Source organism: Heterocephalus glaber, unplaced genomic scaffold (assembly GCF_053883595.1).
Source record: "Heterocephalus glaber isolate CG9 unplaced genomic scaffold, H.glaber_assembly_v1.0 deba00001561, whole genome shotgun sequence".
Taxonomy (NCBI): Eukaryota; Metazoa; Chordata; class Mammalia; order Rodentia; family Bathyergidae; genus Heterocephalus; species Heterocephalus glaber.
The window spans coordinates 6,979,435-7,006,880 of record NW_028258349.1 but is presented as its reverse complement, the minus strand read 5'-3'; the positions used below and the strand labels follow the sequence as shown (position 1 = coordinate 7,006,880).

Sequence of the window (27,446 nt, the reverse complement as noted above, 5' to 3'; positions counted from 1 at the left end):
GTTATTTCAAAGTTGTTTTTTTATTCAACTGTTATTCAGCAATATACAATACAGTTTATAAACAAGTGTCTGACCTTGTTTCCAATCTTTATTTAAAAATAAATATTATTGACAGTGAATTTTAATTATGATGTGCCTTTTTTAATCAAAATGTCTCAAAAGAAATAATTTAATAAAAAAGAAAACCCCCCAAAGGAAAAGTAAATAAAAAAAATCCTAAACACATTAATCTACTAAAAATATTTTGCTTTGTCAGAAAGGCTTTGACCCAACATTTTTTACATATTATCCTAAAGATAACTGCTCAACAGTTCGTGCAACATGAAGACTTGGAAGGAAAGTGTAGAAAAGAAAAATACATTGAAGTAGAGAAATCATTGACCCCATGCTTATTGCATGGTCCAAACTCCATCTTATTTGGAAACTAGATGCATTATTTTAGCTGTTCTACGTTTGCGTGACTTCCTCAAAAATATGATTTATTTATTTTCTGTGTGTACTTCTTCATGCTTCTCAGTCTCTGTGTGTCTGCCTGGCCATGTGGTCCTCTCTGGTGTGCAGGCAGGAGTGTGCCTGCTGAGGTGCTCAGGTTGCCATGACTGTCAGTGCCCCAGCAGCAGGCGAAGGAGCTTATGCAGTGCTAACAGGAGCAGGGACAGGAGCGGGTCTGTGGCAGAGCTAGGGCCAGTGCCTGCAGAGGATGAGAAAACAGGAGAGGTGAACCCTCGAACTAGGAAAGCTGGGCAGCTCACAAGCAGCCAGGCAGAGTGAAACTTCCCAGGGCCACTTGACTGCAGCACTCGGCTGGAGGTGGCACGTGGTGGTTTTGGGTTAGTGACAAAGCATTTTGTTACTGCTGTTTGTTATTTATAGACCACACATTTTAGGAGGCTACTGCGGACAGACACCAGGTGCCCCTGGCCTGAGGGGAATGTGGTCTATTGTAGTTCTAAAGTCCAAGTCCTTATTGTAATAAAAAAGACCATCTGCTCCCCTTGCCCCCTCCTCCTGCATGAGGATGCCTTGCTCACATACAGATCCACTGTGTGTGTCCCGTCTAGCTCTCTGCCTAAACTACATAGTTCACTATTTCCATAGGTCCCGTTTTAGACGTCCTGATGATTCCGTGTGAGTCTTTTTTCTGAAACTACATTGCCAATCCACTCATATTGCACCAGGGAGTTCAGAAAACACTGGTGAAGGTGGGGGGCTAGGGTCCTGCAGAAATGACTGCATCGCTGTCTGGGTCAATCCCTCCTGCTTCTCCAACTCAGTCATTAACCTAGGCCCCTGGCCTCCTCTGAGGCCCTAACACCAGCCTTCCTCTCAGCTTACTTGGGCCACCTGCCTGGTTCCCCATCTGCCGTCAGGTTCCCAGCAACTACAAGGCTTCTCGTGCAACCAGGGAACACCCACCTCTGAGCTTCATCTAGAAATAACGAGGCTCTCTTCAGGGTCACCAGGAGATTGAGGGACCCTCTGAGCAGCTCGGTGCCTGGTGACCTCACTGCTAATTGGCTGAGAGACCAGCAACATGAATGGAAGCAGTTTCCAGCCTCCCTGTGCTCACCTGCACTTTCTCGATGCCTTTCTCCTCCCTTCCTCTAACCAGCCAGCTTCGCAGGAGCCCCGTGCCTGGGATGGGCCATGGGAGGCCCTTCCTTGCGTCAACACCAGATGGTGCAGAAGGCAAGGCCTCCTGCACACAGCTGACTGTGGGAGCTGCAGCCAGTTCCCTCTGGTCTCACTTGGTGCAGATTTGTGGCTTCCCTGACAAGGCTTGGCCTGAATGCATGATTCTCCTCTCTCCAGGTAAAAGCACTTTAGTCTTTTCCACCAAAGGCCTTTCTCCCACCCTATCATTCTTAATCTGGCTCCAACTGTTGGTGTCACAGAGTTCATGCCTGGGCCCCCACCTCCCTTTTGTAAAAGGAGGAGATTGGACAAATGATCCAACTTGAAACTTCAGGATTGCATCTGTCCATCTGGGGAAACATTTTGGGTTATGTTCAAGCCTCTGCATGGAAAGGGGGCTGGGCTGTCTGCTGTGCACAGAGCTCTGAAGCCCTGCTGAGAAGCCCAAGGACAGGTCAGATCTAGATGTGCTAACCTTCCTCTTCAGATCTTAATTTTCCAGACAGTCCTCACTCCCAGCCCTCCTGCAGCTTGGCTCAGGTTGCCACTCTGCCTCTGGCCATCCATCAGCGGGAAGAATCGCAGTGCAGTGGTCACCCCAAAGACTCTGAATCTGCTCTGCTGCTCCTCGCTGTCATACATCACTGGGAAGGACGAGAGGTGGACGTGATGGGCGAGCTGATGGCTGACCAGGTGCCTGGGTAGCTCTCACCAAGGCTCAGATATATGGAAAATGGGGATCTGGCCAGCAGGGCAAAGTGCTGCCTACTGGGCTCATGGGGCTCCCAAGGCCAGATGGGCCCATGGCCTCCTGATCTCCTGCTCAAGTCTTCATGCTTATGCAAAACCTGATGCTCAGGCAAGTGCAGGTGAAAGAGAAACAACCCATGTGAGGTGCTTAAGAGCAGGTGTATATGTACTTAGGACTCCAGACCCTCAAGGTACACAGCAGCAGGAGAATGACCAATGTGGGCACAATTAGGCTGGCCTGGTGGCCTGGTGGAACTGTGGACGTCGGAGATTTGAGGAGAGAGCCCCCCAGTAGTGCTGACTGGTCACTGCCACTGTACCAGTCTCACCCACTCAAGTTTAAAAGTTTGAAAATTGCTCACAGCTTACAAAAGGCCCTAGAGTCAAATAGCCAGCCTGGCCTTCTGCAGTGGGGCAGGGAGGAAGCAGCAGGGCCAGGAGGGCTTCAGTGGTGGCTCCTGGAGGCTGGTGTGTGAGGATGGTGGGGATCAGGCTCTGCAGAGTCTCTGCTGGTGGATGTCTGCAGGATGGCCATGGTTTGGCTCCTGGGGGGCACCTCATTCTCGCACTGCCATGGGTACCAGGAGAGGTGGTTTGGGGCAGTGAGCTGGCATTAGAGAGATGGGCATCTAAGCCTTGCCCTGTTGCCAGGTGCTGTGTGACACCAGGCAATACCTTTTACCTTTGAGTCTTGTGCTACATTCTATAAAATGGGCACAAGACCCAGAGAGGTATGAGCATGGCTCCATGAAATTAATATGTACATATTAATTTCTCACTGGGCTGTCACACTGGACTGGGGTCCAGATTGAGCAATATTGCAGCAACAGTTTGAAAAAATGGGAACAGGAGTCTTCCCTATCCCCCAGCATCCATACCCTGTGATTGTACCCTCCCACACTAACTGTGGGCTTGGCCAATGACCTGCTTTGGCCAAGTAAGCAAAAGCTTGAACAGTGCTTGTGTATTAAAGCGTGCCCTCCCTCGTGGGTCTTGGAACTCACTGCCACGTGAACAAGCCTTGGCTGGTTAAAGGAGAAGAGCTTATGTCCTAGCAGAGGTCCATGTGGATCAACCAGCTCCCAAGTGAATTGGTACTGATTGCCTGCATGAGTCCAACAGAGACCAGCAGAAGAACTGCCCATCAGAGCCCAACCCAAATCGCTGAAACACAGAATCATGAGCTAAGTAAATGGTTATGGTGTCACACCAAAGCCACTGAGTTTTAGGGTCCTTAGTTACATAGCAAAAGCTAATGTATACAAGGACGTGAACAAAGAGCCTCAAACAGAGTCATGTGCCTTGCAAACTGGTCTTCAGAAAAAGCCAGTAGAGCTACTTGTCTGAAAAGAGATAGAGAAGAACTAATTTGAGAAGAACTAATTTTTGCCCTGCCTGTTCTGTCTTAGAAACATTTTCTCTTGAGAGCAGGACAAACTACCTTGTCAACCACTTATTGTTAGACATCCTTGGAACTCTGGTGAAAGAACCACCCAGGATTTGGAACTTTTTACCACATGATTCATCAGATGCACAAACACTTTGTGTTGGTTTCTAGTGAAATTAGGGCAGACAGGGAAGAGTGGTCTCCAGGCTTTCCCTGGAGGAAGTGGGATCTTTGCACCAGCAAAGGTTTGGAATTCAGGGGTTTAGAAGCCCAGGGCTCCCCTCATTCCCATGTGTGGGCTCCTTCTTGGAGAATGACCTATGTCTAGTATGTGGCTACAGCCCTTCTGCATCTGGGGCCCAAGTCTCTGCCTCACTGCCTCTTGGAGAGAGCTAGGATGGTCCCCTGCTGTGTGAGATGACAGGTCCCAGCTCATTGTTTTGGACACAAGGTATTACTTTTAGTTCAGGCTGGTCTTGAACTCACTATGTAGCCCAGGCTGGCTTGCGAACTGGCAGAGATCCTGGCTGAGGAAGCCTCAGCTTCCTCCCTAGTGCTAGGATTTCAGGCAGGCACCACCCTGCCTGATCCAGCTCACTTTGACCCCCAGTGCAGGGGTGAGGAGGGGCCATTTGGCTCAGCTGAGGTGGAATCTCCTTTCCCCACTGTGGCCTCTTTTCGCATTCAGCTCAGGCATCTGTGCTCTGGGGCACAGGGCTGAGCAGGCCAGCTGGCTCGGAGTCTGCTGCGCTGATTGGATGCTAACAGTCTCTCAATCTAGTTCTTCCCTTCCTGAAGGGTATCAGGAATAGCGCTGGAACATGAAGAAGTTTATCTGTCATGATTAAACTGGAAAATAAGGCTGCTCAGGAGGTGAGGGAAGCCTTCTGATGCAGGAACAGCTGATTCATCCTGTACATTAAATGAGCATCACCATTTGCCTAATCATTCTTCAAGAAATCAAAGCCTCTTTGGCTCCAGAGTAAGGTGTCAATTAAGATATTAATTTTTATCGTTTAGATAGTGAGCAGGATAAAAGACACACTGGAGCCATTTAAAAGAGATCCCAAAGGAACACAATAGAGGCACTCACTCCTTGGGCCCCCCACCCTCTCACCTTGGGAAATTCCTCATCTCCATTTATCCAGAAATGGCAAATTCTAAAGCCCTGTAAGAAAAGAATATGGAAGCTTTGAGGCCATTCCATTTAGTACCTGGAGATGAAAGTAAAGAGTGAGGTCTTGTTTAGGACATCCTCTGTGACCTACCATTGGCCTACACTGTGCAGGGCATGCCTGTGAGTTAAGCTCCTAGAGGGGCCATGGGATGGAACAACTGGTCTGGCCTGGACTTCCATGTGCATAGGGGTTCCAGCTCGTGTTGTGCAGCACAGGGCTGAGGAGTCCTTTTCAAGGGGCACTGCAGAGCTTGTTCTAGCTGGCAGCAGGGGCAGGGGAAGATGGCCTGGGTTGGCGGTTTGCAAACAAACACCACTCAGAGTTTTTGCAGAGTTGCTCCCAGGCTGTGCTTCTTTCTTTCTTTTAAAGTTTGAGAAGAGTAAGTAAAAATAAGATATTTTAAGGTCAGTGGGCTGAGTGTGGCTCTTGCAGCCTGGCCAAGTTGGAGGTTCATTTTGCAGGCTTACACTGTAATGCTTTGCCGTCTTTGCCTCTCTCCTGTGCAGCACGAAATATTCTCACATTGAGCAGAGGAGCCAGAGAAGAGCTACTCCAAGGATCACTATGGCCCGGACTTCAGTGGGCAAAGCCATTCTGACAGTGAGCTTGAATGTTGGAACACGAGGACTACCACAGGGTCTCAAGGTCAGGGCGCCCCTCTGAAGAGCAGATCAAGGCCACTCGCATCTGCTGTGCACTTTGTGCTGATAGGACACGGCTTCTGAAGAAGGTTTTCTTGGCTAGAAAAGCCCAAGGTTGTCTTTTGCTGCCTTCTGAGGAGACAAAGGAAAGTGCTGCCTCCAAGTGGCAACAATGGCTTTTAGGGGCTGTACTCTATTCCTTCCGGGCTGCATAGGCCTGTCTTTTCTGGGCTCCATCCTGCCTCAACTGCCCTGGACCCACTCTGAGCACAGTTCTTAAGGACAAGGGTCCCTCTCTGAGGAGCCATCCCTGTCTCTGCATGTCGTACAGAAGCCGAGGCCGCGGTCAAAGGCAGAGTCAGCGGCTGCGGTTAGCCTGGCCCTGTGCTCTTCTCCACTGTTTCCCACTTCCCGCCCCACTGGTTAGAAGATGCCACTTTCCACAGACTCTGGGAACAATGTAAAGGCAAAAGTGGACGCTCGGATGCTTGAAGATGAGCCTGGTTTCCAGAACCGTCGCGTTTGGGGCTGTCATGATAGATAGGTAGATTTTATTTATGACTGGTGATTGAACTCAGGGCCTTCACACTGAGCTACGTCTCCAGCCCCTCCCCCCTTTAAAAATTTTGATATGAATTCCCACTAAATTGCTAAGTTGCCCAAGCTGAGCTCCGACATGTGATCTTCTCACCTCAGTCTCCCAGAGTGGTGTGTGCCATTCAGTTTTGAAAGTTGTAAATTCAAATCTGACATATAAAGTAGGGGAACTTCTGCATAAAAGCTTTGGTACTGCTTTCTAAAGGCCCAAGAGCCAGTAAGCCTGGGCTTGCTTTTCCACCAAGCTGTGGTCAGCTGGGTGGGCCAGTGGCTGGCTGCCCTTCTTGGCAGAATCTACCTCCCCTCCTCTCTCCCTCCTGACCCACAACCGAGGCCTGGGTGAGCTGCCAGTCACAGCCCCTGTCCTTTTGCAGTTGGGCTCTACGGGCCGAGCCTGCATCACTCAGACTCATTACCTACACTGCATCCTTTGCTGCTGAGAGCTTGAAGCCTCTGAGCCAGCCCCGGAGCAGGATGGGAGGGGTGTGGCTTGCATCCCATCTCTATGAAGCAGGCCACCTCTCCCCTGATGTGGGCTGATGCTCCCTGCCAGTCTGGCTCTCTGCTCTCCCCTGGATGCTGCCCTGGTCCAGCTCGCTGCTGAGTGAGATTCCACCTCGCCAGCCTGCTTCTCTTGTTGACATTTTAATTAAAGTCTCTTCATGGATATTTATTCAAAGGGAGTCGGTGAGGAATAATTGAGCACTAACAGTATTTGTTTAGGTAGAATTAATTTCTGCCATAAAATTAACGTGTGCTGGTAACTTGGGCAAAAACTAGCAGCAAATAATATCTTCAGGTTTTAAAGAAATAGGAGTATTTTTAAGAAAAGTTCAGTGTGGGATGTAGAACCACTGACCGGGTGAAATATGGGCCTGTGTCCTTGCTGACGGTACCTGTGGGGGGCCTTGCCCCCCGCCCCGCCCCCCCCCCCGCTAGAACTCTTGAGTGCCTTTTACGGGCATGTCTGGGCCTGCTGCAAGTCTACCCGGCAACAAGGAAGTAGCCCCAGTACCCTCCCCTTGCTCCTTCCCTCTAGCCCTATGGTATATATGCTGTAGCAGCTTCTGCAATAAACGAGACTTGATCAGAAACCTGTCTTGTCTCCATCTCTCGTGTCTCTTGTCCCTTGTCATTCTCACTCCCCCTCTAGGGTCTCCGTTGACTTACCCGCGGGTCGGGACAGGTACCCGAAGTGCCTCTGCTTCTGCCCAGTTCATCTTACTGCCCAGGCCTAGCAGCTAGCTCCTAGGTTTGTAGACAAACTGCCCTCCTTGCGGACATCAGCCCACGGGGCATGGTGCCTGGATGGCAGCCTCAAGGTCCAGGCAGGGGAAGGAGCCCAGGTCCTCCTGGGGTGAGCAGAGGCAGAGGTTGAGCCACCTACCATTTTAGTCTTTCTGTGCTGCATGCTCTTACCTGGCCATAGCCCCATAACAGCAGTGACTTAAGACTTCATCACCAGTGCCCACCCTCTCCCTTCTGACCACCTGGAGAACGCTCCCAAGGGGGCAGATTTTCGCTGGGTTTCCTCTGTCTGCAAGAGGAAGAGACAAAGGTAGGGTTTCTCCATGGTCCTTCCCAGTCCCCTTGCTCTCCCCTGCCACCAGCCACATGCTGTGGTCGACTGCTCTCTGCAGGCCCTTGGAGGCTGAGCCTGTGGGATAACTCCCCGGCCCGTTCCTCATCCAGGTCTGACCAGTCTCTCAGGAGCCCTCCCTGCACCCAGGGACAATTCTGTGCTGCTCGTGTAGCCCTTGCATCTGTCCCCCTATAAATGCCTTCCTTACACATCCTACCTCTCTGGTCTTCGTAGGAGCCCACGAACCAGAGGGCTGGCCTTGGCTCCCTGGCAGGAGCCCCACCCACAGCCAGGAGAGGAGTCTGGAGACTTGCTGCAAATGTAGCCTGCCTGTACCAGGGTCAGATGCTGAGCAACTGCACTGCCTTTGCTCACTTCCGCCCTCTTGCGGTAGAAGTTACCCTTTATCCCTGCTTTGCAGATGGGAGACCTGAGCCCCATGGGGGCAAAGTGAATTACCTAAGGCCGTAGGTTGCCAGGACACCCAGTCACATTAGAGTTTGTGGTAAACAATGGATACTTTTTAGTATAAGTCTGTCCCAAATAGCGCTGGAGACATACAAAGGTATCAAAATATATGGTGAATGTTTAAACTTTAAAAAATGTATTGTAGTAAAAGACACATTGCCATTAATCTCCCTCAAAATAGTCTCCCTTGTTTCAAACACATTTATCATGACTCTTACCACTTTATAAAGCCATTCTGGAAGCCCTCTTTCGTGTCTTTATGGGACGTGATAAAAACAGTGAATGCTGAGGGCCATCCAACAGAAAGGCAGGTTTGTAAAAACATTATGGTGGGTGCCCATCCCCCCCAATTCACCAGATCTGGCCCCATGTGACTTCTGAGTTTTCCCCACAGTCAAAATGACCATGGAAAGTAAACGTGTTAGCTATCGAGGCAGTCACAACAGCACAACTAAGGGTATTCAGGAGAGGGGACTGCTAGGACTGCTTCGGAAAGTGGCAAAAATGATGGAATAAGTGTATTCAAAGGGTGGGAGAGTGTTTTGAGGGAAATTAATGGCAGTTTGTCTCTGACTGTAATACATTTTTTTTTTGAGACAGGGTCTTTCCATGTAATTCAGGCTGGGCTTGAACTTGCTATGTAGCCCAGGCTGGCCTTGAACTTGAGGTTATCCTCCTGCCTCAGCCTCATGAGTTACTACATGAGGGACTACAGGCATGTGCCACTATGCCTGGCTATAATAAAATTTTAAAAAATATAAACATTCACCATATTACTCAGTCACACCTTGTACTTATATTGAGGTGTTATTGATAGTTTATCTAAAATGCAAGTTTAATAGGACAACTGGCGGTCCTACCAGTGCCACACTAAGAGAAGCAGCAGGGCTGGGACCTGAACCCAGCAGTCTGGCTCTGTGAACACACTGACCTTCAGCATGCTTACCACCGGTCAGGGCTGAAGATGACTCCTCCCTGATGGCCTCTGCTGGAGCCCAGCCCCAGCTACTTCCAAGGGGGAAGACAGAGGAGGAGGTAGTTTCCCTGAGTTTGGATGTTCCTGACAGCTTGCTAACTTGGCCAACTTTGTCTCAAGCTTCTCTCCAGCTTCCTTTTCCTTTCGAAATGGAATCTTGCCCCCAGTGACCTTTTTGTGGTGAACAAGTCCTTTCTCTGTAGTGGGGTGACTGTTGCAGGCAGGGCCACAGCAGCCAAGACCACAGTGGACGTCACAGTGCTCACCAGGCAGGGACTGTGGCCAGTGAATCCCTGGTTCCTGGGAATTAAATCCAGGCTCCCCAGCTGCCTGCAGCCCTGACTCACTGACCAGACAGACAGACAGCTCTTTCCCTATCTCCACACTCTTGAGTGCTCCAAGATCCAAGCAAGCAGGGGTCCTCTACAGAGGGCAAACGCATCCAAACTCTCCTGCCTGCAACCTTTGTCAGACCATGCACTCCTGCACAGGCCAGAGGCTCCCACAAGGTGACTCTGGAATTCTGGGACAGTTTGGTTTTGGCAGCACTGGGATTGAACTCAGGGCCTTTGTGCTGAGCTACATCCCCAGTCCTTTTTATTTTTATTTTGAGACAGGGTCTCGATAAATTGCCTGTGTGGGGCTTGAGCTTGTGATCCTCCTGCGTCAGCTTCCCAAAGTGCTGGGATTACAGGCATGCACCACTGCACCCAGCTTGGGACAGCTCTTCATCTGCCAGCTTCCTGCCCTTCTGCTGCTCTGTGCCACCTCCGCCCTGGTCCTTTATTTCTCTCTCCCACTACATCAGCCATCCCCAGGCAGCTTCGACAGCTCCTTACTGCCTTCCCCATGCACTGACCCCACCAGGCCTGGCCGCCATGCGCTGCTGCAGCTCCAAAGGACAAGCCACTCCTTCACCCAGCTCGAGTGACTCCTCCACCTGGCTCTCAGCCATGCCCTGTCATCCCAGCCCGCCTCACTCCCCACCCCGCCCTCTCACCTCCATCACCCACCCACAGTGCTGGCCCTGTGTCCTCCTCCTTCCCACCTGAGTCTCCATCAGACACAGACCCAGAGGATTCCTCTGGTCCACAACACAGCTTGGGAACCACTCAGCTCAGGCTTTCTCATAACCCTTCCCAGTCTAAACTCTTAGACTGTGGATTCCAGAGTTCGGATGTGTTCCTCACACAGACTGGGAAATGGGGGCACAGTCGGGGTTTTGGATAAGTGGACATTGCCCCTCCTTATTTTAGTCCACTGCCTGGGGCCCCTTGCCTCACGCCCCTCAAGTCGGAGTGTGCCCCAGGTCTCCTGGGCCTGGCAGACAGTGGGGTCTCAATGCCTGCTCACTGAGGGCTCCTCAGTGTGGGGCCTGGGCCTTGGCTCTTCGTCCTGCTCATGGGAGGAGACCTGGCCACACAAGGATTATGGACACAGTCCCGGACTCAGGGAGGAGGGCAGAGGTCCCTGTGGCCGGCATACCCAGGAGCCCAGTGGAATAACAGCTCTTTCCTGTTACAGCCTTCCGCTAGGATCCGCCTCAGAAAGGCCTGAACATTTCCTTTTGTTGCTCACCGAAGACCTTTCTTTAGCAATACAATTTAGCCAAAAAGGTTAGCACATTTTAATTGCCCAGGGATAGTGCTCTGAAAGTTCTATAACATGTGCTCATTAAATAAAATTAGCACTGAGGAGCTGCCCAGGATATGTCAGGCATTAAAATATGACTCTGTAGAATAGAATGCATTATGAATTATCGCCTTGTGTATTTTTTTCGTTACATTAGTTTTTAATGCAAATACAGTTATTCATCTGCCCACCTGGAGATTTGATTTTGTAAATGCCTGGAAAAACACAGCTATGTTAATTTTTACATGGACAATAATCAGGAAGTCCAGGCCAGGCCATAACTAGCAGGGTACTTAGTGTCTAGCACATGGAGGGGTCCCCTGCTCCTGCCCCCGAAGGCTGAGGGGCTGGGGTGGCTGGAGGCAGCTGGGAAGTGGGTGTGGCCGCTCCCTTGGCCTGTCCCTCCTGTCTGCGCATGGTGGCCCAGGCCTGCAGGCAGAAGCTTGGGCTACCCTGGAATTCTGGCCACCTGGAGCTTCTCTTGTAGGGCCCTGTTCCTAGAAGATGTGGCCTGAATGTGCAGCACTGGTACCAGGGACCCCAGTCTGGGCATGTCTGCAGTTCCAGTCCTACCTTCTCGGAAGGGGCCTAATTCCCAAGTTCCACTTCCACCCATCTTTCCATCTTATCTGTTATCCACATATCCACTCATCCATTCACCCATCTACTTACCATTCACTGGCTCCCTTCCATACATTCATCAGCTATTTATTTTCCCCCCATTCCCAATCCACTTCTCCTTCCATCCATCCACATATCCATCTACCCACCTGTTCCATTCTTCTACCCATCCACCTACCCATTAGGCCTTCCTCCCACCCATCCCCTATCCCCTTGTTCAACCATTCACACACCTTTCCCTCCACCCACTTATGAGCTACTTGTATTTCCACCTATCCACCCATCTAGACATCCATCTACCCATCCAAATTAGCTCAATTCCCATGTCTGGGCTGGATGACTGACTCTAAAGTGGTCTTTCCCCTGCCTTTCCCATCTCCACACTGCAGCCAGATGGATCATTTTCAAAGGCATCATGCCCTGCCCCAGCCCTCTGGTACCCCATACTGCTGCTCTTAAGGTAAAGCCCAAACCCTATATTCCCCTCATAAAACCTTACAGCTTGATCCTATTTGACCAGTGAACTCTCCTTTACTTAATTTCCCCTTTGCCTCTCCTTGCTTTCTCTGCCATACTAATCTTTTGTTAGGCTGTCAAATTTCCCTGGCTCTATCTTACCACAGGATATTTGCACATGCCATTCCCCTTCCTTTACCTTACCTCTCGTGTTACCTAGCTAACTCCTTTTAAAAAATATTGATTATGCTTGCCATATCTAATAGTTACGTTTGTTTTAACGTCACTATTTATTTATTTTGTTACTGGGGATTGAACTCAGGACCTTGCACTTGCAAGGCAGGCGGCGGCACCACTGAGCTAAATCCTTGGCCCAGTTATGTTTGTTTTGACGAATTGGTACACATGTATGAGGTATGATAAAATATGGTGAATGTATAAACTTAATAAAGTTTATTACAGTAAAAGACACATGGTCATTCATCTCCCTAAAGGTACTTCCCCTCATTTAGAATACACTTACATATTGTTATTGCACTTCTAAAGCAGTTCAGAGATCTTTTATGATTGTCTTTCCATCTTTCATAATTGTTTTCAGTTGCCCTGTTGCAGCTGCCTTGATGTCCTGAATTGATTCAAAATGGTTATCTTTCATGGTCATTTCAATTTTGGAGAAGAGCCAAAAGTCACATGGTGCCAGATCCAGTGAATAAAGTGGATGAGGACTCACAGTGATATTTTTATGAGCCCGCTTCTCCGTTGAATGGTACCCGGCAGCAGCATTCACTGCATTTTTGATCACACTTGTAAAGACTCATGAAAGAGGACTTCCAGTACTGCTTCTGAAAGTGGCAAGAGCACTGGGGTGAACGTGTTTGAAGTGAAGGGGAGTGTTTTGAGGGAAATTAATGGCAATGTGTCTTTCACTATAAGAAAACGGAACAGTCACCATATATTTTGATGACACCGAATGCATCTTGATCATTTTTGATCCCTTTCCTATCCCTTTCCTCTCTCCCTGTGCCTTCCTCTTCTTATCCCTCAGAACCTTACCCTGAATGTCAATCTCCTTATTTTCTACCATCTCTCCTTTATTTTATTTTCCATTTATATTTTGTTTCCCATATAAGACAAACTGCGCTATATTTGGTTTCTGTGTCTGAATTATCTCATCCATTTTCCTGCACATGGCACAAATTCATTCTTCTTCATTTACTTAGCCAACTCTTAAGAGTCTTCCAGAAGAGCATAGCTCAGATATCACTTCCTCAGCGTCAAGCCCTCTACTTTTAGCTCCGATGACTCTGGGTCTCTCCTTTAACACACGCCCGCCATAGTCACCGATTTCCACTTGGGACGTGTTGGTTTGACTCACATCCGTCTCTCCCTCTCCCAGGCTCTCAGTACCTCATCAATCTTATTCAAGGCATTCCCTCAGTGTCTGGAACAGTTCCTACAAATAAACAATGCTTGATGGACATTTGTTGAATGAATGATGAGTGAATGAATGAATGAGTTTCAGGTCTAGTGAATGTAGGGTAGTAGAAATATAGCAATGGAAAAGAATCAGGCCTGGCCTCCAGCAGCATCATTCTGCATGGATTATTCAGCTAGGTACTAACCCCGGGACAGGAAGGAAATATTGGAGATGCATCCAGGAACTCCTGGAAGCTCAGGGTGGATGAGATCCCATTCACCACAAGGGCGTGGAAGCTATGTTCGCAACAACCAGTTCACCTTGGTCCTCTTTGCCCCAGCTCCTCTACGTTCCCGCTGAGCCCTTTCATTCTCAGAGCACCCCCTGCATGGTCTGGCCACCAAGGCTAGACTGTGAGGCAGGGGCTGGGTCTCTCTGATGCTCTGAAAGCCAAGTACAGCTGGCCAGGGACCCCTTCCCAGTTCAGATGGAGCCCTGACGTGACATCAGCTCCTTTCCTCTAGGTTTATTTCACATCCTCCTTCTGAGCTAAGCAGCCTTTGTACAAGAATCAATTGCGATAAAAGGCTCTCTGAGGGGACTGGCACAGTGACCACTGGGCTTTTCTGGCTTAAAGAAAACCCTAGCTTTCCTCCTGAGGAGACCCGATGGGCAGTGGACCAGGGGTCAGCACAGGGAAGGGCTCTGTGTCTTTGGAGCCAATTTCAGGCAGGGGGTTGTGTCTGCAGTGAGCTCTGAGCTAGGTGGAGCCCAGCCACATGGGGCATCCTGGTGTCTGTCTGGACCCTGAATGCAGCCTGCTTATAAGTGCAGCATCTCCCACAGGTGGTGTGTTCATCCTGTATTCCTCTTACAGGTCCCCACGGGCCTCTGTTGGCAGGCATCTGGCCCAGATGTAAAGCCAGTCAGGGAAGATGAGTGAGATGTGAGCATGAGAAGCAGATCCAAGCAGAAGAGCCAGTATACACTCTGAGCCTGAGAAGGAGGCCCTGGCTCTGCCGCCTTACTCGCCATTCCTCACTAATCACCCCATCTCTCGTGGTATGATCCCGAGTGGAGGGGACCCCAGCACCTCCTCACCAGTCCAGACCTTTTCTGGAGGCTCATGGGCTCCTGCTCCCATTTCCCACGGAGATGCAGGTGTCCAGTCCTGCAAACACCAGCCTTTCCTCAGAGCCTGGCTCGCTGCATGGCGCCTCACACACAGCATCAAAACAAGGCCAAGAGCAACACAGGTGTGGCTCCCTCACACAGCCCCCCGGCACAGCCGGGCCTGTGGGGCACCTGTGCAAATGTGCTGATTTAGTTGTCTGGTGGAGCAACAGAAACAATAATGAAGCTGTCCTTGTTCACCAAGGAGCTCTCAACTCAGGGAAACCATCCCAGCCAGGGAAGGAAGAGAACATGGCATCACCCCTCACTTCCTGTCCTCCTCTCCCGAACCAGGGACAGAGAGGACGGGGTTCTCCAGTGACGGCTCAGTTCAGGGCCACCCTGTCTAGCTTATTTACAGATCCTCTATACTTAACACCATTCCCACAAGACAACATCAACTGAGCATTTGCTAGGTGCTAGGGTCTGTGCTATGCTGACATCCATCTACAGGTTATCTCTTCTGACCCTGTCACCTTGCCCCTGGGAACTGGACTCACGCAGATGATAACAGATAAGGGAACTGGCATGTGGAAAGTGATGGAGCCTAGATGTGAATCCAGGAGGTTGAACTCATCTGGAAAATGGGAAGCATGGTACTTATGAACCACCTAGGTTAAGGAGAGAAAGGCACACATACTGTGTGGAGTGAGTTGAAGCCCAGAAATAGAGAATCTGTCAGCACTCCAACCTGGGCTTGCCTGTGAGTGAGCTCTCTGAACAGTAAGGAACATTTAGAATGCCAGGAGAAAGAGAGATCTGGCGGCTGGAAATGGTGGTGACTAGGACTTCTTTGGGAATGTCCTCAGCCTGTATAAGGTTCATGCTTTGGCTCTTCCATCGGAATGGGCAGCTTTCCAGAGGACTGACTTCTCTGGGTCATTTCCTTTGGACTTGATCCCCAACAACAAGCATTGGGTGCTCAGCTGGGTCCTTTTAGGGGAGCTCCTGTTGACACTCAGCCTTCAAGGACTGCAGAGCAGTCTGTCCTTCAGGGCAGACCTTCTGACAAGCTGGTCATTTGTGAGCTGGACAAAGCAGGACTCAGGATCACTGGAGGGTAGGTGTGTGTAGGGATGGGAAAACACTTCTGAAATATCCATTTTGGCTTCTTACTTTATGCTGACACCAGGCCCCCAAGAAACCGAGCTGGGAGTGAGGGCACATGCTTATAAATGTAACACTCTGGACGGCTGAGGCAGGGGACCACAAGTTCACTGTCTCTGAGGAAAAAAGGGGGCAGGGGGCTGGGGATGCTCAGTACAAAGGCCCTGGGTTCACTTTCTAATTTCCTGGTACCATTTGCCCTGCCCCCCAAACCCCTCTGCTTAAGCCACCATAAAACCAGAACCAACTGCAGCCAGTCCAAAGTGCCTCGGATGTCAGCCTAGAGAATGCTAATGACAGAACAGACTGACCAATAATTTCCAGAAAGAGTTTCCACCTAGAAATGTGTCGGGGACAGGCTTGGCAAGGCCTCTCTCAGGGGCCATCTCCTGGACGACACTGGCAGGAGAAGAGGCCTGAGCACAGCCCTGGCCTCATAGTCCAGCCAGCTGTTGAGAGTGCCTGGTCGCCGAATACCAACCTCCTGCAGCCTCCTCCATTGCTCAGTGCCCAACAGCAGCTAAGCCCTAACCCAGGGGAGGCCAAATGGGGTGATCCGTCTTGGTATTTATAGCACATCTTCTCTAAAAGCACCAAAGCCTCTGACAAGCAGGCTAATTTCCTCAGAAACACCACCAGAGGGAAAGAGGTTTGTCATCCTTCATAAGGAATAGGTAGGAATTGGAGTTACAGGGGCCAGGCCTGCCTGCTTATCATCTTCAACTCTCCTGCAGCCCTTACATAAGACAAAGTGAAACTTCTCCCTGTTTTGGATGTGAGTTTCCAAGAGATGCCTGGTAAGAGTCAGCAGAGCATGGATAAAAAAGACAATACTTCATTTTTTTCCCTGTGCCACAAAAATGTCTTAAAACCATGCTGGCATCTCCCATAAAGCTCAGGGGTTTAGACCAGAGCCAAGCCCTTGCCCCCGAACACATGGAGAGAACTAATCAATATCATATTACAAAAGCACTTGACCTCGGTTATCCTCATGGATGCTTGGGGAATCCTTAATATTCAGAGCTTTAAAAATGTGTGCCTGGCCTATTTAATGGGAAGCTTCTCAGTAGGTTTGGTTCCCGGTGACATTTAGAATGGCTGGCTCTCAGCTTCTCTCCCAGGGGCTGCCACTCCAGCTGAGGAAAGGGCCTGGGCTCTGGCTACCAGCAGGGGAGGGAGGAGATGTGTCCCTGGGGATGCAGCAAGGTAGCGTCAGGGAGAGGGGAGCAGGGTACGAGGAGTGCTCACTAGAGAGTGAGGATGATTACATGTCCTCATGAGAATCTAAGAGCTGCTGATTCATCCTTTGGGCTCTCTCTGATGCTGACAGAATGGCTGTGCTTCGAGTCAGCTGACCACCAGTGAAAGATGTGATGGACAAAGGATTCCACTTGGTGTAACTTTCTCAGTTGATGGGGTACTGGCTGGGGGAAGGAGAAGAGGCAACCAGAAGCTACCCCAGGACTGACCAGAGCTGGAGGGTGTCAGTCCCCTGCACCTCTTTCAAGCATGAAATTGCACACTGCCTGCAGGAAGCCTCCCCTGATTGCCTCAGGTGAATTAGGGCTGTCCCCACCAGGACTCCCTCGGCACAGTCCCTTTATCCTGGAATGACCTGGATGCCCTGACTCGATTAAGCACAAGTCCATGGCTGACATCTCTGCTTCCTGCTCCTGGCCTGGCTGGTGAGGGAGAGGAGGCTATGTTGCTGATAATCACATGCTTTTGCTGCTACCGGGGATGGTGCAGGCATCTCTCCACAGCTGTGCAGCTCAGCCGTTCCCTTTATGAAATCCTTTAATTTTTCTCCTTCAGATGCTCAGAGAGCTCATCCTCTCTTCTCTAGGACATCTTTTTGGCAGATTTATTTTCTCGTTCATTATGATCCTCATGTCACATCAGAGCTTAGGGAAAAGTGGATTGTTTGTTTAAGGCAATAGTTTTGGGGTCCGTGTGGGTCCAGGGTCCCTGGCCCTGCTGGTAGGCCCTGCTGGCAGGGATAGAGACTCTCTCTGCTGCACTGTGAATCTCCAGGGTCACACTGGCACTATTTCTGACAGCTTTGTCATCTGCCAGGGCATGGGTTGAGTTGTTCTGAGTGTCTTTACCTTGCCCACAGTCCCCTTTGGTCACGGTTTATGGTTGCCATGGTGACACGCAAGGATACTCCTCTTCAATGGCTCCCAGCAGCAACGGTCTCTCAAAAGCCGTCACACCTATGGCCTCGGCTGTCTTTCGCTCATTATTAATTGAAATATTGAGAGTCAGTTCTCCATGCGGGCACCAGGCAGCAGTTTGCCACATCCAGTCGGCTCTCTGTGGGGGCCATGGCGCCTCTCCTTGGAGCCAGAGCCCTGAGGCTAATTAGAGGTTCACACACCATGATCTAATCCTGAGGTCCCTACAAAGGGGAGCCTCTTGCCAACACACAAGCCATTCAGCCGGAAACTGTATTCTTTGCAGGCTCTAAGGCTTCACTGCGGCGCCTTTCCCAGTTACAAGCATTTGTTTGGAAGATCCTCCCTCCCTCCCCCATGGCAATCAGCAACAAAGTGCTTCTAACAAACCAGTCAGTGTTCAAATTAACCAGGAGCCAGATTTCCAAAGGTGACTGAGAAGGGGCTCAGCCTCCAGTGCCTGCTCTGCTTTGCTAATCTAGCCCATGTTTATTTTTAAGCACAAATTCCAAAATGTCTCTTGACAAATGAGACGTGAAATGAATGAGTTTTTGCACATAAACTTTTAGTGCAAATATGTATTTGGCTGAGCTGGTCACATATGGTCAAGAAGGGCTTTCCTGCCCGGCTGTGCATAGTTAAAGAAAGAGCTGAGCAAATCTCCCCGTCTGCCCCCTGGCATTCCTAAAGTAGCTCACTCAACTCCTCACTCAACACCAGACTTCCTTCTGCTGGCTTTCTAGGAGCAGGGATATAATGGGAAATGTCTGGAGAGGTGTGCTGAACCTCTCCTAAAGAAGTCACCAATCAGAAACAGCCAGAGTGTCCACTCCACCCTGGTCTGGGGTGAGCCTTTTAGTCCCTCTGATCCTCCATCTACCCTCCACTCTGCTCCGAGCCCTGGGCTGACCTCCATCGGCTGCTTCAGTCTGGAACCCTTGCCCTTGACTTCCAGTAGAGTCAGGCCAGTGGGAGGCTCTGATAGGAAAATGGAGGAGAGGTTAGGAGGAGGTTAGGAGGAGTGGGCTGGCTGTGTCCCTCCACTGAGGCCCCAGCTCCTATCAGGCAGTCCATCCAGCTTCCTCTTTGACTTGTGCTAATTACTCCCTTCCCTTGCTCCTTCAACCTAGGGGTGCTGAAGGCTCCCACTGTTGCTAGCCCTAGAGACCTGCAGCCATCCTCTGCTGGCCACCCTGACCCTGTTCACACCTTATAAATACCCTTTCTCAGCTCCCTTTGGTGGCTTTGAACATGCCCTTTATTTCTTCCAGCACCTTGACTGATACAGACTCTGCAAACACTTGTGCCTATTAACCATGAGGACTGCCCCCCACCCCGCCCCAGCCCCAAGCTGCTGAGAAAACTGTGGGCTGGAGAAGTCAGGTTCAGGTCGCTCTCCTCCAGCTCCTTCTCCAGCCTATGGCACAGGAGGAGCTGAGCCATGTCTGGCTGGCTGCCTCCTGGGAACGCTCAGTGCAACCCACGTTGGCCTCCGAGCTCCAGGCACTAGCCGGCAAGACAGTCCTGCAGAGAGGTTATTAATGTCTACCACCCACAACCGCCTGCAGGCTTTACTCCCTGCCAGCCCAGGGCCTGGGTGACCTTGGGTGGCTGGGAGAGATGGGACACAAGCCTGGGCATAGTTTCCTCCTTGGGACCAAGGCCATTCAGATGCATTTTTGGATTACAGGTCATGTAACCTACTTCTTTCTGCTCAGAGTAGGACACAAAGTGCCTTTCCTAAGAGCGTCACATACAGAGCTGAGGACATGGGCTTTCTGACCTTTCAGCTGAAGACTCACCTTCCAAATCTTCCAAAGGAGAGCAGGAGAGAAACCCAGGGCTCCTTATGAGATACACCTGTCCAGTTCCTGGCCTGTTGAGGAGCTGGCAAAGGTTACTGGGTGATAGAGACCCCAGAGGTACTGCTGAGTTCAGCCTGTTGTCACTTTCTGGGTGACAGTGAACACTACGCACCACCTCAGGAAAGACAGAGAGGAGATGCTGGCCTGACCTACGTGAGCATTACCATAGTGCCTTGCAGCTGGCAGGCGTCCAAGGCCCCACTGGCTGGGATGACCCTGGCCCTTGTGCCATCAAGACTGAGCTCATGTGAGGACCCCATGACCCTGGGACTTGTGCCACTGAGACTGAGCTGATGTGGGGACCCCACGTCTTCTTGGAAGAAGGGCACCTTTCATGGGTGGGTTCGCAGTCATGGGAATGGAATGCCTGGAGCTTTCCCCCTCTCTCATTTGGCCCTGTGGCCAGCTCAGAGATTGGAAACCTGACGGGCTGTGCTAGGCTCAAGGGTCCAGGAGAAGAGGGATGTTCAAGTAGGAACAAGTTCACAAACTTTGTCTCATTACCATTTTTTCTTTTTGGTACCAGGGATTGAACTCGGATCCTTGCACTTGCGAGGCAGGTGGCAGAACCACTGAGCTACATCCCCAGCTGTCTCATTACCATTTTGTGGGGAAGACCAAGTTCACTCTCACGGATTTCTTTCATATGGTGCTTCCTTCATCAAATCCTTCAACCAATCCTGTTCATTCTATTTAGCTTTTAAGCCCTGCCATAGCTTAGCGTCCAACTGCCAACCACTGAGGTTTATTCTCCCCAATTCCTTCCCCTCCAACCAGGGGAGCTAAAGGCCATGGTCATAACAGTGAACGTATGTACAGCGATTTCCATATCAAGTTCCCTCTGAGGTCGGGGATTTTAGATGCCCATTTTATAGATGACCCAGAGATGTTAAACCACTTGCCTTACCGGGGATTTAGCTCAGTGGTTACGCTGCTTACCTTGAAAGCCCAAGGACCCGAGGTCAATCCCTGGTACCAAAACAAAACAAAACAAAACAAAAAACCACTTGCCTAAACTCACATAGCCAATAAGTGGTTGAGGTACAACTTATACCTAGGGTTTCTGTCTTTCAAGTCTTCCACTTTGCCACTGTACTCATGGTCTAAGAGACATCCCAGAGTATGTTCTAGCCTCTGCTGCTCAAGTTTACTTGCTGGGGCCCAAAGGAATAGGGTGAAAAGGTCTTTCACCAACCGGCATCAATGAAGCCAACCACTCTGTAAGTCAACAAACACCTTTCCAAAGCATCTATTAGACACTAAGTAGAGGTGGTCATCTCCCCCAAAGTGTCAGTCTCCTATTTCACGGTGAACAGAGGATGTTGGGAAGCAGTTGCCAAATCAACAAATAACATTTTCCAAAGATCCTTTTATCTGTATTGGACCACGGGATGGGAGAGGATGAGGGCAGAAGCAACATTTTCCATATCTAGGCCTCCTCCGGAGAAACTCACCTTGCCATTCTCAACACCTACTTTTCCTTGAGAGGGTGAAACACCACAGAAGAGTTTTGAGAGACTATTTTCTCAGGTTCCCAGGAACAGCACACATAAAGGGCCGTTCTAAATGCATATATACAGCACATGCCTTACGGTCTTAGAGCATCATTCTGTCAGGGAACTGGGTCAAGAAGGGCCACTTCTGTCTCTTCCCTCCTCTGTTGGCCACGTGTCCCTTCACAGAGTGACTCTGGGAGACACTGGCTGAGGCTGGTAGAATCTCTGTCAGCCTGAGTGGGACTAACTACATGGAATGAAGCCACCGCACCCTATTCCAGACTTGATGTGTATGAAAAAAAAAAATTGAAATGTGTCAAGCCACCACATTTTGAGGTTTGTAACAGTAGCTAGTGTCAACTGAAATTAATAAAGGGGGTGGAATGTTCCAGGCCAGGTAGGTGAGCTTGGGGTTGTTTGGCGAGGCTCTCTACAGGTTCCAGCTGGCTCACTTCCCCTAGCCTGGAGGAAAGTCCCGAGAGCCCCTGTGCGGTGCTGAGAGGAACGAGGCCTCCAGATCCAGGCAACAGCCTGAGATACAGGCAGCTCCCACAGGGGAATAAACGAGCGAGAACCAGCACTGAGCTGACATGCAAGACAGACAGCAGCTCCACACTGTTCGTGGGGTGAAGAATCAGCCAGGGAGGTGGGATAAGACAGTGACAGGAGACTGTCTCCTCCATTTAGCAGTACAGCCAAGGCCTGCCTGGCGGCTGGCAGCAGGTGGCAGCACTTTGAGCACTGTCCAGAAGGACAATGTGTTCCATCACTCCTGCCCAGAAGGTTTTACATGTGACTGTCCCAGCCTCTCAGTGCTGTATTAACAGCAGAGATGCTCTCCTTGGGACTGCATCACAGGAGACGGAGGGTGGGGTTCAGGCAGGGAGTGACTTCCTTACAATCAGACCCGAAGAGGGAGCACTGGAGCTGAGCCCCTGACTAAGGCCCACTTTGGAACGGGGGGGGGGGGAATGTCGAGGGGGAGGGACACACTGGGCAGCAGGCCTTTCTGCTCACCACAACCCACTACTGTTGGGCAGCCCCTGAGGTGCCTGCCATGGCTCTCCCACAACCCTCCCCCAAATCCTCTCCTCCCCATCCCACTGAGCTCCCTAGCACAGCCAGTCTTAACCTCTGGTGACTTCCTAACGCGGAATGGGGCGCTACCCTTAACCCCCCAGAGCCAGCACCTTGGACCCTCCTCAAATTAGCCAGGCCTGTCCACAAGGTCTAGGCTAAAGTGTGTTCAACTGAGCTTACACTCAACTTTAGCCATCATTCCCCAATCTCAGTGAGGGGCCAGTCCTTTGCCGCCGCCCCCCCCCCCCCCCCGCCAAAAGCCCAGAGGCACACGTGGGGCTCCAGGAATAACGGTGACCAGCCCGCGCTAGGAGCGCCGCCCACAGGGCCCAGTTCTCCAAACACAAGAGACAGCTCCCAGTACTCCAGCCTCGGTGCCACAGGGCAGCCCCGACCTTCAGAAATGAGCTTGGTCGAAAGCTCCCAGAGGCCACCGTAAAGACAGACAAGGGGCGGGGAGACGGCTGGGAAAGCGCCGACAACGACTCAAGGGAGGCAGAGGAGAATGACCCAGGGCCACAGCCTGGCCCGGAGCCAGCCCGGAGCGTGTCTTCTCCCGCGCGCCCACCTTACCTGAGCCGTGTCTCTGGCGCAGAAGCACCGCCCGGCGGGGTGGCGGAGACGCCGACGAAGCCGCGGCTGCAGCCGCCACAGTGGTGGTGGCCGTGTGGGCCACGGAGGCGGCAGCGGCCTCGGGGACTTCGGGTCCGTGGGCGGCAGGAGGGCTCCCAGGCAGCTGGCTCTTGTCGCTTTGGCCGGGCTCAGAGGTGGTGCGGCCCGCGGCGCCCGCGTGGTTGGGGTGGGCGGCGCCGTGGCGCCGTGGACCGCTGCTCTGGATGTGCGACACAGCCTCGGCAGCCTGCATGTTGGGCGGCGCGAAGCGCGAGAGCACGCGCAGCAGCGCCTGGGCCTTGTGCTCCTGCGTGTCGTCGTCGCTGTAGTCCGACACGCGGCACTCGTACACGCCCTCGTCCTGCAGGCGCACGGCCGACAGCCGAAGCCGGTGCGAGATGTCATTGCCCTGGACGCGCACCGTCTGCAAGAGAGCGGGGTTAGAGCCGGGGCTGGCAGGGCTCAGACCTGCTCCTAAGGCTTGAGCTGTCAGTGCCCCAACCCTGCCACCGCGCCCCCTTGCCAGTGCACCCCTCCGCAGTCGTGTGGGAGCTCCCAGCTCTGCTTGCCACTGTGTTGCTAAGCCCACTGCCCTGAGTTCCCCGTTCCTCACCGTACTGGACGCCCCATCTTGCATACCCCCACCACCGCCGGCCCCACACACCTGCCTTTCTCATCTTTCCGGAGCTTTCCCTTCCCCATCCTACGACCTTCAAAAAACCTCCCGCTGGGCCTCTGTTCGCTAAGGGTCCACGTCTTTCCAAGTAGGTACTCTAGCCCATTGTCCCCAACCCCCGCCCTCCCAAGGGGGCAGGCGACACTTAGCTGCTGCCTGGCCCCCTGGCCTCCTGCTAGGACCAGTGCCTACAGCAAATCGAGCCTCTCGGCCCCGGTGGAGGAGGCGGGGGAAGGAACCACTCAGTGGCCTTCGCCCAGCGCCCAGGGGCCCCTCGCCTCTTCCCCTCTTCCCAGAGCCGGGGAGGAGGCTGTCCTGATCTCCAGGCCCTGCTACTTCCGCGCCCCAGCTGGGAAAGCTTGGGTCAGTCTTCTCCGGACCTGGGCCCTGCACAACTCGGAGAAACTGCACACCATCCCACCCTCCACGAGCCTTCCACGCTCAGCTCTCGGCGGAGGGAGCGGGGTGTTGTGAGGCACTTGGCCGCTGTGCTGGGCGGGGCAGAGAGGGTGGCAAGCAGCAACACGGGTCGCGGAGAGGGCGAGCATCCGCGCGCTCGCGGCGCTGAGAGAAATGGCAGCAGAGGAAAGGCGAGCAGACGGAGCAAACTGAGCGCGTGGTCCCGGGAAGAAAAGTTTACAGGTGAGCGCCCGGCCGAGTTGGGGAAACTCAAGCCTTGGACTCTTGATTTACACAAAAGTGAACCTGACCGTGCTACCGGCGACAGGTGGCGCTCAGACATGCCTAGCAGCCGACTACGCCTGGCCAGGAGCGCGGGTCTGCACCGCGCTGCCGGAGAGGAGCGGTAAAGGGGAGGGAGCTGCGCAGCGCGAAGCGGCCAGAAGGGGGCTCCCGCGGCCCACGCTGGGCTCCACACTTACGCTGATTTTAGTTGCATCCTTATTTGTTACCTAAAATGCAAAGGGGAGGGAAAGACATTAGGCTGGTGGTATTCGGACTTGGGGAACTCAGACCCGCCTGCAGCTAGGGGACCCTACCTGGGCAGGCTGGTCCCCGACATTTCTTGGAGTTGGCAGGGGCTGAAGGCCCCAAAGATGTCAGGATTTCCAGCAGTTTGTTAGGAAGGAAGCCGTGTTTGGAGCAAGCAAGGGGCCTAGGCAAGAAGTGGCTATCCTACCACGCACTGGCACCTGAAGTGGGGAGCTGGGTTCAGTGTGGGAGTGGCCCATCTCTCGCCTGCAGAGCACCGCACTGCCTCCCAGTTCCTCCAAATCTTCAACTTAATTAATTAGGAATCGTGAAAAACTGGATGGAAGGGCCGGTGTCTGGGCAGGACCGGATGGGAGTCATGAGCAGTAACTTTGAGTGGGACCCTGGGGAGAACGTAGGTAGGTGTGCAGGTGTGAGTGTGTGCTGGAGTGCATGTAAGAGAATATGGGCGATAAGGCAGACGCGATATTCAGCCACAGGGAAGCCGTCCCCCGCATCCTGGGGAAGCGAGAGGTGACCCGGCTTCCCCGTACGTACAGTACACGGTTCTCTGCCGGCCTCTGGAATGCAGCCCGGAGGAACTTAACTCGTTGGCCCTGTGCCCCGAGCGAAACTCAGAGTGGCAGAGGGCAGCGAAAGACCGGTGGGATCAAGCGATTTCCCCTCTGCAACCAGCACCCTATCCGATGCTAGTCCCGCACAAGAGAGAAAAGGGGAGCTGGATGAGGTGTCGGTTTTTAGGGGCTAGGCGTGAATGGAGTTCCAGGAGGTTGCAGAAGGGAAACTCAAAAAGAATTGGCAGGATTTGAGGATACCAACGGCTGACTCAGAAGATGCTGTGGGGTTGCAGAGGGTGGGCTGCGCGACAGGGAGTCGCCCTGGGTCCGTGAACCCCGCTGCTGCCTTATTCCCGGGGGTAACCCTCTCCGCCCCCGGGCCTGAGCCGGGTGCGCGCCGGCGCCGCGTGGGCGGTGGGTTACCTTGCTCCGGGCGCCGGGCACGCTGAGCGCCAGCTCGTGCAGCAGCTCCCGCGGCGGCTCCTTGAGATACCACCACTGAATCTCCAGCGAATATGAGGTGGCTCCACTGGCCCGGAACGCGCAGGGCATTTCGATGTCGTCTCCCTCCCGTACTGTCACATCTTTGGGGACTTCGGTGAACGTAGCTGGGGGCGGGGGAGAGAGAGGCGTGACCAGCTGCAGGGCGGGGGCTTGGGGCAACCCGAGGCGAGGCGGTCGGTCTCCCGCTCGCTCGCTGGCTGGCCTTGGGCTCCCCCTCTCCCCAGCTGCTGCGTGGTCCACGGCCCGAGGCGCCAGCAAAGTTCAGCGGAGCAGCTGCAGGGCGGGCGCAGAGACCGGCCGCCGGCCGCCGGCTGCTTCCCTCCGAATCGGGCGGGGCGGCTGGGGAGGCACGCTTCTCCCCCGCGTTGGGCCGCACCACCAGAGCCCGGCCGGGGCGCGCCAACTCTCGCTCCCCGCATCCTCCTTTCCGAGGCCGGACCCCCAGCCGGACTCTCCTCCCCCTACCCTTCCAGGCCCACGCTGCACACTGGAATGGCTGGAGACCTCGAAGCCTTCCCTTCCTTCTCTTCCTTTTTTTTTTTTTTTTTCCTGTGGCGGCCGAGGCAAGCTGTCTCCGGCGGCCCCCGCCGAGGGTTCCCCGAGCCCACCGCCGCGGCGAAGTTCCCGCGCTCACCGTCGGCCACGTAGAGCAGCAGGGCGTGCAGCAGCAGAGGCGGCAGGTATCCGAGGGCGCCGAGCCGGTTCCGCTGTTCCATTTCCCGCAGGGGCGCGGCGGCGGCGGGGGCCGGGGCGCGAAGAGGCGGAGGTGGCAGCAGCGTGGGCTCGGCTCCGGCTCCCGCTAGGGCTAGGACGCCTCGGAGCCTGCCATGGCCCCGCACGGCGCCCCCTCCCCTGGCCGCCGGCGGCCGCCAATCAGCCCCGCTCCCTCGCCCGCTGGCCCGGCGCGGCTCCGGCGGGGGGCGCTGCGCGGAGTGCGCTGCGGGCGAGGTCCCGCCGGGAGGCTACTGGTGATCGGTCAGTGTCTCCCTCTGTCCGCTGGTCCACAGCACGACGGGGATGCGCTGTTCAGTCTCCTCCCGGCCGGCCGGGAAGGGGCCGGGCTGCGCCAGGACCCATCCCTGGCCGAGGGAGTGCGCAACTCGGAGCGGCGAGCTAGTGTCTCCCGTTCTCCTTCTGCTTCGGCTCCCGACTGCCACCTCCTTCGGCTCTCGCCGTCGCCCCCGCCGGTTTCTCCGCGGATCTTTCCGCAACGCGAGTGGGCGCTCAGCCGCGGCGCGCAGACCTGGCGTCCGACCCAGCGCGGCGCGGGCAGAGAGGGTCCGGCGTGGCGGCCCCGAGCCGGAGAGAGGAGGGGAGGGGGAGGGGAAGCGAAGGGAGGGGGCGGTCAGTGGCTGGGCGCCGAGCCGCCTCCGCCGCCGCATCCCCCCCGCCCTCCTCTCCTCTCCTCTCCCCTCCCCTCCCCTGCCTCAGCCCGCGCCGCCCCCGCCCTGGAGCGCTCCCTCCTTCTGTGGGGGTCGCTTGGAGGGACCACCATCTCTCCGGCTGGAGCGCAGCTCCGCCCCGCACCCGCTTTGCTTGGGGGTCCTCCCACCTAAACTCTCCCTGGCTTCTTCTCAGTCTCCATCCCTCGAGACGGCCGCCTGTCCCTGCTCCCCATGTGTCCCCGGCCCTCTCCGCAGCCCCCGGGCCTCAGCTCCTTACCCGGCTTCGGGTAACGAGCTGCACCACTCTTTGGCCCGGGCGAGGGCCATGGTGGGTGGGTGGGCTCCGGGGGCCGGGAAGAAGGGCGGAGCGCTGTGCCGGGCCGGGGACGAGGCCGGGTGACGGCGGCGACGCCGAGTCTGCAGTGTGTGAGCCAGAAGTGAGCGCACAGCGCCCGGCGAGCAGGTGCCTGTGGCGCGGAGAGCGCACCAGCGAGCAGCGAGCAGCGGCCGTGAGTGACGGCAG

General features: G+C 53.6%; 1 protein-coding gene and 1 long non-coding RNA gene across 7 annotated transcripts in view; one reads left to right on the top strand and one right to left on the bottom strand.

Moving 5' to 3' along the window:
- On the bottom strand, window positions 1-27,286 carry Vstm2b (V-set and transmembrane domain containing 2B). The gene is made up of 6 exons (XM_004858772.3): window positions 27,201-27,286; window positions 26,173-26,781; window positions 25,458-25,642; window positions 24,408-24,437; window positions 22,812-23,274; window positions 1-691 (listed from the first exon to the last, which is right to left on the bottom strand). The coding sequence occupies exons 2-6, from the start codon at window positions 26,252-26,254 to the stop codon at window positions 603-605; spliced, it is 849 nt and encodes a 282-aa protein (XP_004858829.2). The 5' UTR covers window positions 26,255-26,781; window positions 27,201-27,286; the 3' UTR covers window positions 1-602.
- The window catches only part of LOC110344758 (uncharacterized), a 211,954-nt gene continuing 210,189 nt past the window's right edge, over window positions 25,682-27,446 (top strand). For 5 of the 6 annotated variants that reach the window (XR_015443043.1, XR_015443041.1, XR_015443040.1 and 2 more), the window contains exon 1: window positions 27,318-27,432. This is a non-coding gene — a long non-coding RNA (uncharacterized LOC110344758). Of the gene's footprint in view, window positions 26,219-27,317; window positions 27,433-27,446 lie in introns of those variants that run through there. The other variant, XR_015443044.1, reaches the window with a different exon arrangement.

What these genes read in the sequence shown, in the direction of transcription:
- Vstm2b (XM_004858772.3), bottom strand. Translation starts at nt 26,254, where the DNA reads ATGGAACAGCGGAACCGGCTCGGCGCCCTCGGATACCTGCCGCCTCTG. An exon ending in GCTGCTCTACGTGGCCGACG is followed by an intron (nt 25,643 to 26,172) that starts GTGAGCGCGGGA and finishes CCCCGCCCCCAG; the next exon opens with CTACGTTCACCGAAGTCCCC. An exon ending in GCGCCAGAGACACGGCTCAG is followed by an intron (nt 692 to 22,811) that starts GTAAGGTGGGCG and finishes CATCCTCTGCAG; the next exon opens with GCACTGGCCCTAGCTCTGCC.